The following is a 12,822-nucleotide window of genomic DNA, read 5'->3' on the forward strand; positions in this document are numbered from 1 at the left end:
TCAGGGTTTTTGGATGAGGCAAATCATCATAAATATAAAATAAAATTTTAAAAAAAGCAAGTAACAGAACAGAAAGAACAGCCCAACTGCCTGCACAGGGAATCCCCACATTCCAAGTTCGAAAAACCAAACCAATAAATATTTTCAGCGTCCTCATAAAATCCTTGATGAAAAACTGAAGTTCAGCAATTGATTTTAAGAGGAAAGCTAAAATAAAAGCCATGTTTATGAATAATAAACCCTCCATCATACTGCTAATTACTCTCTGCATCAGTAAACCTCAAATTGTGGTGCATGGACCCCCATTTAGATTCACTGAAGACTTCTGGTGATCCATGGAAAAGCTGGCAGGCATCATGAGACGGGCTCCGCCTCTTTGCTGCAAGCTACTTCGACAGGTGCCCATGTTCTTCATTATTACAAAGGACTGGAGGCCCTTGAAAGCAGCTGGGAGTTAAAAAAAAACAACAAAACAAAAACCAAACAAAACCCAAGAGCATGCTGCCACCACTATGAAAGCAGGGAGCACAAAAGCGCTGATCAGCAAAGACATCAGCTCCCAGCAGAAATATTCCTCCTCCACGCTGGTTTCCTATCCTTTGTTACTTTTGCACAGTTCAATTCAAGGCAGGTTTGCACTGCTCAAGTCTCCCAGTTCAGAGGAAAGCTGTGCCAACAATCTATAATCTGCCAGCAGCCCAAGGCCAGCTTCTGCATGAGCTCTGACCTGATGGAAATGCAAATGCCATGGGAAGCAAAGCCCCACTGCAAGGGGAGCAAAGCCCTACTGCAAGGGCAGCAGAGCCCCACTGCAAGGGGAGCAGAGCCTCACTGCAAGGGCAGCAGAGCCCCACTGCAAGGGCAGCAGAGCCCCACTGCAATGGCAGCAGAGCCCCACTGCAAGGGGAGCAGAGCCTCACTGCAAGGGCAGCAGAGCCCCACTGCAAGGGCAGCAGAGCCTCACTGCAAAGGCAGCAGAGCCCCACTGCAAAGGCAGCAGAGCCTCACTGCAAGGGGAGCAGAGCCTCACTGCAAGGGGAGCAGAGCCCCACTGCAAGGGGAGCAGAGCCCCACTGCAAGGGCAGCAGAGCCTCACTGCAAGGGGAGCAGAGCCCCACTGCAAGGGGAGCAGAGCCCCACTGCAAGGGGAGCAGAGCCTCACTGCAAGGGGAGCAGAGCCCCACTGCAAGGGCAGCAGAGCCCCTGTGCAAGGGGAGCAGAGCCCCACTGCAAGGGAAGCAGAGCCCCACTGCAAGGGCAGCAGAGCCCCACTGCAAGGGCAGCAGAGCCCCTGTGCAAGGGCAGCAGAGCCCCACTGCAAGGGCAGCAGAGCCTCACTGCAAGGGGAACAGAGCCCCACTGCAAGGGCAGCAGAGCCTCACTGCAAGGGGAGCAGAGCCTCACTGCAAGGGGAGCAGAGCCTCACTGCAAGGGGAGCAGAGCCTCACTGCAAGGGCAGCAGAGCCCCACTGCAAGGGGAGCAGAGCCCCACTGCAAGGGGAGCAGAGCCTCACTGCAAGGGGAGCAGAGCCTCACTGCAAGGGGAGCAGAGCCTCACTGCAAGGGCAGCAGCCCCTGTGCAAGGCACACCATGTTGACTGAGGCTCTGTGCCCCAAACTCCCGAGTGCAGGAGTTGCTTCCACACAGCTCAGAGTGTGGGCAGAGAAACCAGTGCCTGCCTGTGGAGCACTGAGCATCCCCTACAGCCTGACTTCACTTCTCATCTGCCCCTCACTCCAAGCTGTAACACCACAATGCTTCCACTTCTCAAGTGAAGTCCTATCGATACCTTTCAAACAGGACAACACATAGCAAGCTGCAAAAAAGGTAACCTATAGTGAAATACTTGAAGTGATTATAAGAGGGGTTCTTTTTAATTACCCAGCTGATACAAGAAACAAGAACTATTCCAGTAAAACGTACGTATTCCGTCAAGTGGAAGAAACTACCCTGCCAAAAAATGATCGTGTATCATTATGCTAAAGATGTGTTCCAGATCATGATGAATAAAGGAGTCTCAGGATGTGTAATTATATAACAGCAGTTAGTGCATGAGCACATCATGGCACAGGAATTATTCTGTACTCCTACTGCTACCACGGAAGGCATGTAAGAAGGCAATTTAACACAACAGCCAACATAAACATACCTCTGGTGCAAGATACTCTGGAGTGCCACAGAAAGTCTTCATTGTTGCTCCATCCTTGATGCCTTCTTTACATAGTCCAAAGTCTGTTATTTTTATGTGTCCATCTTTATCCAGCATAAGATTTTCCAACTGGGAAGAAAAGCCAAATTAAAAGACATGATTACCTGTAACATACAGTGGTCCTGAGCAGGATAATCAAAGGCATGAATTTTGCAGATCTGTTTTGAACCTCATCCTCACTAGGGTCAGAGCCATAGCAACTGCCAGAGCATGTAAAATGTAAATATACATTTGCAACATTTTTCTCAGTTCTTTCGGGAACATTAAGTAAGTAATTTGTAGTCTTGGGGTAATCAACCATATATACAGAAAGAATGCAGAGCATGAACATTATATTTATGCTTCTACAATATCATCATCAATAGAACACCAGCTCTTTAGAAAGTATATTAAGAGTATATTCCCCCTCACACAACTTCATCCCTGCTTTTACTCTAATTTTATGAAATTATCAGGAATACTAGCATATGTAATAGAAATCAGTCCAGTAATAGCAAAACATAAATAAAGCAGAAATCATATGCAAGGTTAAAGAACCACCTCCAAAGAGATCCTTTAAGTGAGAATCACTATATACATTTACTCAGCACATGGTATTCATCCCACCCTGAGCCCCTAATTTTGAGAAAGTCACACAGGAATTAGGACAGTTTCCTCATCATATCATTAAAATGTATTACAGGGGAATCACAGTGATATGGGAGAGAAAATCCCAGCAGAGATCCCAAAATCACTCTGACATAGTCTGAAAATATTACAGAGCATGCTTCATTTCAGACTGCTGCTAAATAAACCACCAGGATCCCTTCATCCTGTCCTCTCTTCTCAGGAAGAAAAAAACTGTCATTGCTGCATTTTCCTCAAGTGTTTCTCAAGTTTTTTTGTCCTGAGATATCTTGTTTGGTTGGGGCTTTTTTTTCCCCTTCTGTGCTCCCCAAACCAATGAGTAACTTGAAGCTTAGGCAGTTTTCCTAACTGCAAGCTGCTACTATGAAGTTGATGTGAGTACACTGCTAAGTCCATGCAGTGTGAATTTCCATCTCTCTGCTAAGACCAGGACAATGCCCCACCGTGCAGAAGCACCAGAAAAGTCTCTCTCAGAACATAAGGAGGCAAGTGAAAATGAAACCCCTGTAGCCCAGTAATCCTCCATGTTCTCTGAAATGCTGCCAGAGTCACAATAAATGCCTTATGCAGCTCCTTGGACTATCAAAGGGTTTAGACATCCTGTAAAGTCCAGCCCAACAGCTGCAACAACAGTTTGGATAAAGTTCAGTCAGGAAAGGATTTCTTAATAGTTCAAGATCATTTGCTTTTTTTAACAACAAATAAAAAGCCAAACCCCAAAAGGCTGAAAATTATTTTTCTACGTACCTTCAAATCTCTATAAACCACATTCTTCTCTGAATGCAGGTAATCCAGTGCTGAAACAATCTCAGCCCCATAAAACCGAGCCCGGTCTTCAGAGAAGACACGCTCTCTTGACAGATGGAAAAACAACTACAAGAACAGTCATTTGTTAACTTGAAATGCTTCTGAATTATGTCTTACAGTTCACAAGCCATCCTGCTTAGAAGGTGCTATTACCTAAGAGAAAACCCCTTCCCACTGTCACCCAGCTGTGTTCCCAAATGTGTTTAAAAGCATTATAAACTAAATTATTAGATAATTATGTCTCATATTCACAGATGCACACTGATAACTGTTCATGTACTACAGTCTTACAGGTTCAGAAAATTATAAAACTATTTTTGACTGTACTACAATTACATATTAAAACTACAGCCTAATACATGATTTAGAGAAATGTTAATATTTCGACTTTTCCTTCCTGACTGTAATAGTAGTTAGCAGTTTCTAGTTCTCCTTCCAAGTATGCTCACAATATTAAGTGTTAAAACTTGTCTGGCAACTAGAGCAACCAGAAAGCAACCTTGCCTTCTTGAACTTCTTAATGTCAGATTACAATATATTGCTGTCATGTAAAATATGAACCTATGCTCAAAACCTCTATGTTCTAAAAATGCAGTTGAAAAAATTGAATCTTACTTCTTCATGTTAGTTAAACCTGTGAACAATCTGTTTAATTGAGACAACTTGGATTAATTAGAATTGCAAAAATAGACCTTAGCTAAATAATGTCAAGCAAAATTAGCAGTAGAACAGGATAATCCTAAAGTATTAAACATTATTGTATTTCCCTTACCTCCCCTCCATTAGCATACTCCATAACAAAACACAAGCGATCATGTGTCTGAAAGGAATACTTTAAAGCCTGAAACAAATTTAAATCAAAACTTAGAAGACAGATCATAGTGACAGTCAGAAAAGCATTTTTAATAGATTTTCAGAAGCAGACATGAAATTTTCTATTTTAGTGAAGTTTTTGTCCTTAAATCTTCCACAACACTTGCATTTTCCTGTTGCAGCTGAGGACTGATTCACTGCCAACTTATTTCATTAAATAAATTTAATAAAACATTAAGCAAATTCTTTGCAGAAGCTATCACCATCTAAAATGCTGTGAAACAAAGTCCTGGTCCATTAACAGGGACTCAGGGTGTACTGACAGTGACTGTGAAGTTTTCTCCTCTGGCCACAGGTTCAACTAACAGGTATGAGGCCACAACCAACCCCTGGAGCACAAAGTTTCACCACACTGGCTACAAGACCTCTTATATGAAACACATGAGTATTTTCACACACCAATTCCCTGGCTTCTGCCCTGCTGCCTGCAACTGTTCCCTGCTGACAGCCTGCCAGGGGATTGGCCAACACTGGCAATACCAATTTGTGAGCAATACACAAAAACAGATGGAGGCTGTGGTGGAGAGTCACAAGGTGCCTGTGTATTGTCACATGTATTCCCATGGCAAGGGTAACATCAACTTGTTTGTCATAGTGTTAGGATTTATTATCACAGAATATGCTGAGCTGGAAGGGGCCCACATGGATCATCGAGTCCAACTTCCATCCCTACACAAGCCCACTCCAAGAATCCCACCATGGGCCTCAGAGTGTTGTCCAAATTCTTCTTGAACTCTGTCAGGCTGGTGCTGCAACCACTTTCCTGGGGAGCCTATTCCAGGGCCCAATTACTCTCTGGGTAAGGTAAGAACCTCTTCCTAGTACTCAAGCTAAACCCAGTCTTGTAGCTAATGTCCCAAGACAGCCCTTGTTCTGGATATTTGGGTTTATAAAAACATAAAAATAAAATACTGTATATAATATTGTTGTCTTCATTACAAAGGGTGGCACTTTTAAACCAATCATATTTTTTCCAGAAAAACGAAGGACCAGGTTTTAGACAGGACCAGGTTTTAGACATGTCAACATTATTGACTTTACTTAATACAGGCAATATTTACTTCCAGAGGTCATGCTTAAAAGGTCTGTGTTCCAGCTAAGCCCCTGTACCTGGCCAAATGAAACAAGAATCCTATACAGTCTCTTAGAGGCTTTAAGCAGTTGTAAACAATTCAGAGACAACTTGTAATAAATATTAGAAACAAAATCTTGATATAGAACTTGGATATCTGAACTCAGCCAGAGAGACTGCTGGTACTGGAGGCCTAAAGTGAGAGTATGGATTGACTTTACAATTCAAAAGGAAAGCAGCAGATAAAGCACAGTCCTGCTCTTCCCCTCCCCAGTCCACATGCTCTGACCACTCACTACCCTTTGGCTGGCATTCTGCTGCTGATTCCACAGTGAGCTGTTATCGGGAGCTTAAAAAAACAACAGAGACAAAATCAAAGGTTTTTCTCCCTAGTGTATCTTCCTGAATTTGTTTGTCACAAGAACAGAGTCACCCTGATCTCTGCTACAAAGAGGAGACCAAACATTTGAAGGGCAAGGAAAGCAGATACTCCTCTCAGAGATATGGAGTCATTAGATGGGTGAGCCCTAATGTCAAACCACACCCTGAAACAGGTCTTCAAGAGGTGCTGAGGACCTGCCCTGCAATAATCAGAAAACTTGAAAAACTATTTTCATTTGTATGGCCCTAAAATGGAAGGGTACAAAACTACACAGCCACTCTGTAAATACAGATCTCAGATGCATTATGTAAGTAACAAAAAATAAGGAAAGCCTTGGTGGTGGTGATGCCAAGTTATACTGTGAGGCAGAAATGCTTACTGTCAGGAAGGGGTGCCGAGAGTTCTGTAAAACCCGGTTTTCTGTCAGCGTGTGCGCCACTTCATCCTGGAACACAAGCAGGAGCAAATCAGCAAAGTGATGCCCCAGATCAGGGGTCCATTTCAAACACTAACAGAGCAATTATTTATAATTACTCTGAGAATCCTTCCCATGACTTTGAGAATGCAAGGGTGAACCACATCCCTGAGTTTCTCATCTACTCACCTTTGCTACAATAACTTCCTTCTTCAGAATTTTCATAGCGTAATACCGTCCAGTTGCTTTTTCTTTAACTAAAATGACCTTTCCAAAAGTGCCTTTTCCCAGTAGCTTAAGGTATTCGAACTCATTCATGGTCTGTTAACGATACAGATAAAGAAGAACTGAATTACATGATCTAACAAGAAGTGTATTATTCTCAGACCAGAATTTCTCATTCACGTGAGAATGCATCGCATATGTCGCACATGTGGCCTTTTTAATCCTTTTGTTTAGCAGAATTCAGGAGCAGAAATGATTCTTCCATAAAAATGAATGCCAGTGCACTCCCAAAGATAATCAATCAAACTATTTACAGAAAACCATAAGCTTTCAATTAACAGAACACTCTTTTGCATGACTCAACACTCGACTGTACAAGTAACACTGAATGTATTAACCCACAGCCTTTCTGACCTCTTGGTCAGTGCAAATATTCATTAAAAGGCACACGCTGCTCTGATTCCTTTTTTCTGATGTTCCCCACCTGTCTAGGAGACCAGTTTTCTTGTGCTTCATTGAACTGCACTAAAAACCATAGACAAAATTACTCCCTGTAAGGTCTCTATCTACTTACTCACTCAATGGGATTTTGGAAGGGCTTTCCAGTGGTTCAGGCACTCTGAGTTAAGACACATGGGAGAAATACCAACCAGATATTCTCATGAGGTCAAAACAACACACAAGTTTACTGGCAAAATTTAGAAAAATCAGGGAACTTTCACTGAAGGTTTACTACAACATCCTATCACCACAAAACACTTTTCATAGCATTAACTTGGACCATTTACCTTAGCAAACTTTAAATCCATTCAGTGATAAATTATTCAAAATATTCCGACAAGAGAGAATTACAAGAAAGACAGAAAATATACATAAAAGCACACATACAGCTACCAGCTACTGGGTTCCAGCTGTGTTCACATAGAAACTCTAACTGACTGTCCCCTTCCCCCACACACATGCATCCCAACATTTCTTCAGAAAGAGGAAGCATGTACTTTTGTGTAGTACTTTTGGCAATCTTTTGTCTTCTCTGCTATAGAAAGTTTAATTGAATAATTAAGTCCGTGAAAATAACCTTAGAACACATTAAAAATGAAATCACCACTAATAAAACTTTAGTTCTCTAGTACCTTAACAATACTGTTCAGTATTCTTATCACCATGTATCACTTATGTAGGCCAACTTGAGTTAGAGTAGTAGCCAGACATCATTTTGAGACCTTTTAACTTTAGACAAAACAGTTTTCATTGGATCTAACATTCTGTTACATGTAATTCTGCAAATCTGGACTCCAGTCGAAAAGCTAACCAATTATATGTATTTGTTCTGTGTGTGTGATGCCAGAGTGGTCCTTAGGAAAAATGACACCACTCCATTCTTTCTTGCTCACCCCTTGGAAACCATGCTTGTTACTACAGCTGTTAGGTACAAGGGCCTGCTAGGATGGTCGACTAACCCAGGAGCAAAAAACTGTGCTGGCATGCTGGGGACACTGCTCTGAAAATACAATATTATAAATCATTTAATGTATTTCATTTTAGATTTCAGATTTCATTGCAGCTGTATCTCCAACAGATTTACTGTTTATATACTGTCCAATACCATCCCTCTGTGCTCCTCTTTGTCCAGAGCTGACTTTATTCACATAACTTAGATGTCTCCAGCTGCAGATCTCACAGCTGTGTGTACAGTTAAAGTCCTTTCCACTTCTGCTTAAGCAACTCTTTACTCCACTTCCAGACATACACCCAGTCTTCTGGCTGACCAGGATATACTTGAACATACAGAGTTATTACCAAAAACAACAAACTTGCACAATGATAAAAGTATTTTTTCCCCAAGAGGTTACAAATTCTGCAGCAGTTCCACCTCCAGCATCTAGTGACAAGCAAGGCTCAACATCACTGCTGCCAGGAGGAGACCGAGTAGGAGGAGTTTGCAAAGATTCACAGCAAATACAGGGAAACTTTGAGGATATTTAAATTCACCACTTTAGCTGGTGCAGAGTTTTTTGTCTCGGTCTTGATCCTTAAATTTTGCAATAAATAAAAACAACATTGGAGGAGGCCAAGAGGGCACACCAGCTGTTTCCTGTGCATTGGTTGGAAGCCCACTGCCTGCCACACTCCCACTAATTTTACATGTTGGAGTGAGGAGAGGGATGAGTTTCCCCCCCCCAGGTTTAAACTTTTCACACAACAGATCCTCAGAAAGCTTTATTTCAGTCCCCATCAGTGACATTTTCAAAATATTCTCAGTTTTATTTTCTTTAGGACAATTGATAATTTTTCCTTGCAAATTGACCAATTCTGTTGCAGAGTGTGATACCACGACTGGCTCTGCCTCTTGACAGCAGGGCTTGGGGTGGGGGGCATGGGGGATGGCTTTGCTGAGTAAAACCCCTTCTCCAAGGAGTGGAGGGAGGTGACATCAGTGACATCATGCTCAGGGAGTCTCACCTGCTCATTTTTTACCAATGGGCGGAGTTTATGATTTGGGGAGGGGTTTGGCTTTGTTGCATCCAACTCCTCCAAAGAGCTGGGGGAGCTGAAATCACCTTCAGGGAGGCTCAACTCCTCCCCCAGGCTGGAAGACCCTGGTTCATCCTCCACACCTTCCTCAACGGTGTTAATTTGCAACTCTTAAGCTCTTTGGTTCCTCACAGAGTTGTCCAACAGGTTTCTCAGGTTTGGGGCTAGTTGCTTTTGGGCTGTTAATTCTCACTCGGCCCTGAGGCGAGCTATTGTTTCAGCCTCCAAGGCAATTTGCAACTTCATCAGCTCTTTCTCTGGCCCTTCCAACACTAAAGACTCGGAAGTGGAATTCTTACAAGGTGTATTTTTCCCTTCTTTTGACAAAGTTACAATATTCTCCAAAAGTACCTGTGTTTTCTGCCAGTTTTTCTCACACCTGTGTCTTCTATACCCAGGATTCCATGACCTTTTTGCCAGAAAACATGGGTTTTGACAAAAAAACTACTTTCTCCTTATTCTGAGATGGACACATGGGAGAAATACCAACCAGATATTCTCATGAGGTCAAAACAACACACAAGTTTACTGGCAAAATTTAGAAAAATCAGGAACTTTCACTAAAGGTTTACTACAACATCCTATCAACATAAAACACTTCTCACAGTATCAATTTGGACCACTCACCTTATCAAACTTTAAATCCATTCAATGGTAAGTTACTCAATATATTCCAACAAGAGAGAATTACAAGAAAAAGACAGAAAATATATAGAAAAGCACACATACAGGTACCAACTTCTGGATTCCAGCTGTGTTCAGATAGAATCTCTAAGAAGAACTAGGATCTAGACAAAGTCATGGCTTTGTGTTTGCCCTAAATATCCCTTGGCCTTCATGGGCCCTTCACTCAGATGGGACTTGTGGTCATTTGGCCACTCAGGAGCTGGGTTAGGGGAGAACGGAGCACTGCCTCTGGGGTGTCAGTGACTGGCAGCTCTGCCAGGACACCCCTTCTTGCATTTCTATGAAGGACTGCTCAGCAAGAGCAGGATCTGTTCAGCAAAAAACCCAGAAGCCTACTGGCAAGCTCTGACTCAGAGTGGCATGGAAATAGCCACCCACATCATAACACAAGGGTAACACAACCTTGAAGTGAAGGCACTGGTAGATGGCTATCTTTTTATAGAAAAACTTCATCAGCTTTCCCAAAACTGAAACAAACTTATGAAAGTGGTGAGATGAGAACACAAGAAGTGCCCACTTAAAATCCACAGACAATGCATTCACATGGGGAAAGCTTCTATCAATTCCTTCCTGCGGGAACAGGTGGAAACACTTTTGAAAACAGAAAAATGAAGAGAAGAACACAATGCAGTAGAAAGAAATAAAGGGAAGTTGAAGACAGATCCTAAAAAAGCTCAACAGGGCAAAGATCTCCTCTGGCACACGCTCATGTCATGGAAGGCCATTCCATAGCTGGTCCCCTTCAGACTGTGTAGTGCCTAATGCAAAACCCCAAGCTGTAGGAACACTAAGGACAGACACTGCAGTGGCTGGCTGGAGTTAGCCTAAACCCCTAATCCAGAGCAATTAAATCCACAGGCCCACCCTAAATCCTGCAAATCCACCAGAATACCTTTGCACCAGCCTGCAAGGGGTTTACAGAGTCACAAGGTCCAGCAGGTGCTTTGGTTTCAGGCTCTGCACCACGGGAAAACAGGAAAACCAAACCCAGACCTGAGCTGGCCTTGAAAGCCATCCAGCATGAGAACTCAGAACTCTGGCAGACCCAGACAGGCTCTGCTCAGCTGGGACCATTGTTTCCTCCAGAAGCTGCATCTACAGCCAATCATGTAACTGGCAGGGAACAGACACAGCTTGATGGCCATTTCTTGTCTATATTTCAGGAGACCTAAAAAAGTCACTCCTGCTATACTCACCACTTTGTGTTTTGGCTTTGTCATAGAAACTTCCATTTCTTCGGCACCTGAATTATCACTGGGAGAGCCAGATCTAAAATCCATCATCTCTTCCTCCTGTTTCTTGAGGCTGTCTGCTACTGTTTGGATGGCTTTTGTCCATTCTTCCCTGGCAAAATATAGGCAAAGACATCAATTACTTGTGGCTTTAGACTATCATCTGCCATGGCAAGGATCACCAAGAAGCAGAGTCACTAATACTCTCTGATGAATCAATGGGAGATATATTGAAATATGTGCATTTTCAAGCACTGTAAAAATGCATTTTTAAAATCTTTGTTATTTGTACTAGAAACAAGAGACAACTGAAGTCCTCCCAGACTGGACATACTACAAGGCTTTTCAGATAACAGAATTTCTAATGGGCATTCAGTTAACACCTCAGGATATGACCTGGTGATTTATATAACCAAAATAGACTTGCCAAAACCAAAAAGTAAAAGGCTTACATGAAACACAAAGCAATTAAAGACAGCTTCTACATTTCTATGGTGCACTGAAACACACATGCAACTCCTGGGAACACTGTAGCAACTCTTCACACACATATCCCAAATTTTAGTGGCTGTAGTGGCAAGAGATGTTCTTGGAGAAGGTATTAAAGCTCAGGACACTTAGGTTATTCTTCTGTTGTAAAGATGATGACATTAGTACTGCAATTGCTGTGCAAACTTTAGCAGAATGTCAGCAAAAGCAGTGACATTTCATCTTAGGCACAGGTCTTGGTTATGATAAAGTTTCCACAGCTGTTTCAGCAACTAGTGCTCTAACAGTGACCCCTTCAACTCCCATGGAGACCACTTCCACTCCAGTGTCCTTTGGGAGATTTCACACCTTTGGAAGCTACTGAAGTGAAAGTCCTTGGCCTTTACTTGATTTCACTGCAAATTTGTTGAACATAAATAATACAACTCATAAGGGTTTCCAGGGTCTCCGGACAGGATTTAAAGATAAACACAGGGACTGAAGACACATCCAGTGGAATACCTGAATTTAACGTGTTTACTGTCTTTTGTATATACAGAGAACAGAATGTATTTTAGGAACTAGTTAAATTGTTCTCCTAAGGACATCCCAGGTAAAATATTTTGCTACTACAGCAAGATTAGCAGCAGCCAATGCTGAACAACTCTGTGCACATTCTGCAGTGCAGCTGTGCCATCCTTACCAATGTCCAATTTTTCACTGGTCCTATGAAGTTGGGTTTTTTTAAAATCATATCTGAACATGTGAGTTTCTGTTCATAGTGGATTGAAGAGGAAGAGCATTCCCCAGAGGAAGTAAAGTCCATGGGAAAAAGTATCCAACACAAGATTTTAGTAACAACTACACCACGTAAGGTGTTTCCTGCCTTGTGCATTTTTTATTTTAGATTTTGCCTGAATTATGCACAATTCATCCAGCCCTGTCTAGGGTAGCAAGGTAATCCCAAATATTCAGAACATTCTCTCTATACTCCCAGCACAGACTGTTCTATTCACCATCACTAACACATTCCCTTATTTACTAGTCATATTTTTATATTCAAAATTATTACAAAAATAACTACTTCTGCACTTTTCCTCTCTCCATTTCTCTCAAAAAAGGAAACATTGGTTCTAAAGGCATATAGAAAGCTAAAGGCATATTGACCTTCATATCTCTTTTGTTACTGACTTAGTTGAGATCTCAGCCCTCCTGAAGTGAGTATCTTTGATTTCTGGGAGAACAGAATTTCACCCTCAGCTTTTATGTCTCAAGAGTACACAACAGAG

The 12,822-nt window shown here is 42.2% G+C and overlaps 1 protein-coding gene across 2 annotated transcripts in view; it reads right to left on the reverse strand.

Annotated features, from left to right (window-relative positions):
• The window catches only part of AKT1 (AKT serine/threonine kinase 1), a 76,321-nt gene that overhangs the window by 16,039 nt on the left and 47,460 nt on the right, over positions 1 to 12,822 (reverse strand). For both annotated transcript variants that reach the window (XM_079307709.1, XM_079307710.1), the window contains exons 5-10: positions 11,030 to 11,177; positions 6,576 to 6,707; positions 6,351 to 6,416; positions 4,417 to 4,485; positions 3,585 to 3,710; positions 2,151 to 2,279 (exon numbers count right to left, since the gene is read on the reverse strand). In XM_079307709.1, the coding sequence (XP_079163835.1) occupies positions 2,151 to 2,279; positions 3,585 to 3,710; positions 4,417 to 4,485; positions 6,351 to 6,416; positions 6,576 to 6,707; positions 11,030 to 11,177 (670 nt within the window). The remainder of the gene's footprint in view (positions 1 to 2,150; positions 2,280 to 3,584; positions 3,711 to 4,416; positions 4,486 to 6,350; positions 6,417 to 6,575; positions 6,708 to 11,029; positions 11,178 to 12,822) is intronic.

Source organism: Erithacus rubecula (assembly GCF_903797595.1).
Source record: "Erithacus rubecula genome assembly, chromosome: 6".
NCBI lineage: Eukaryota > Metazoa > Chordata > Aves > Passeriformes > Muscicapidae > Erithacus > Erithacus rubecula.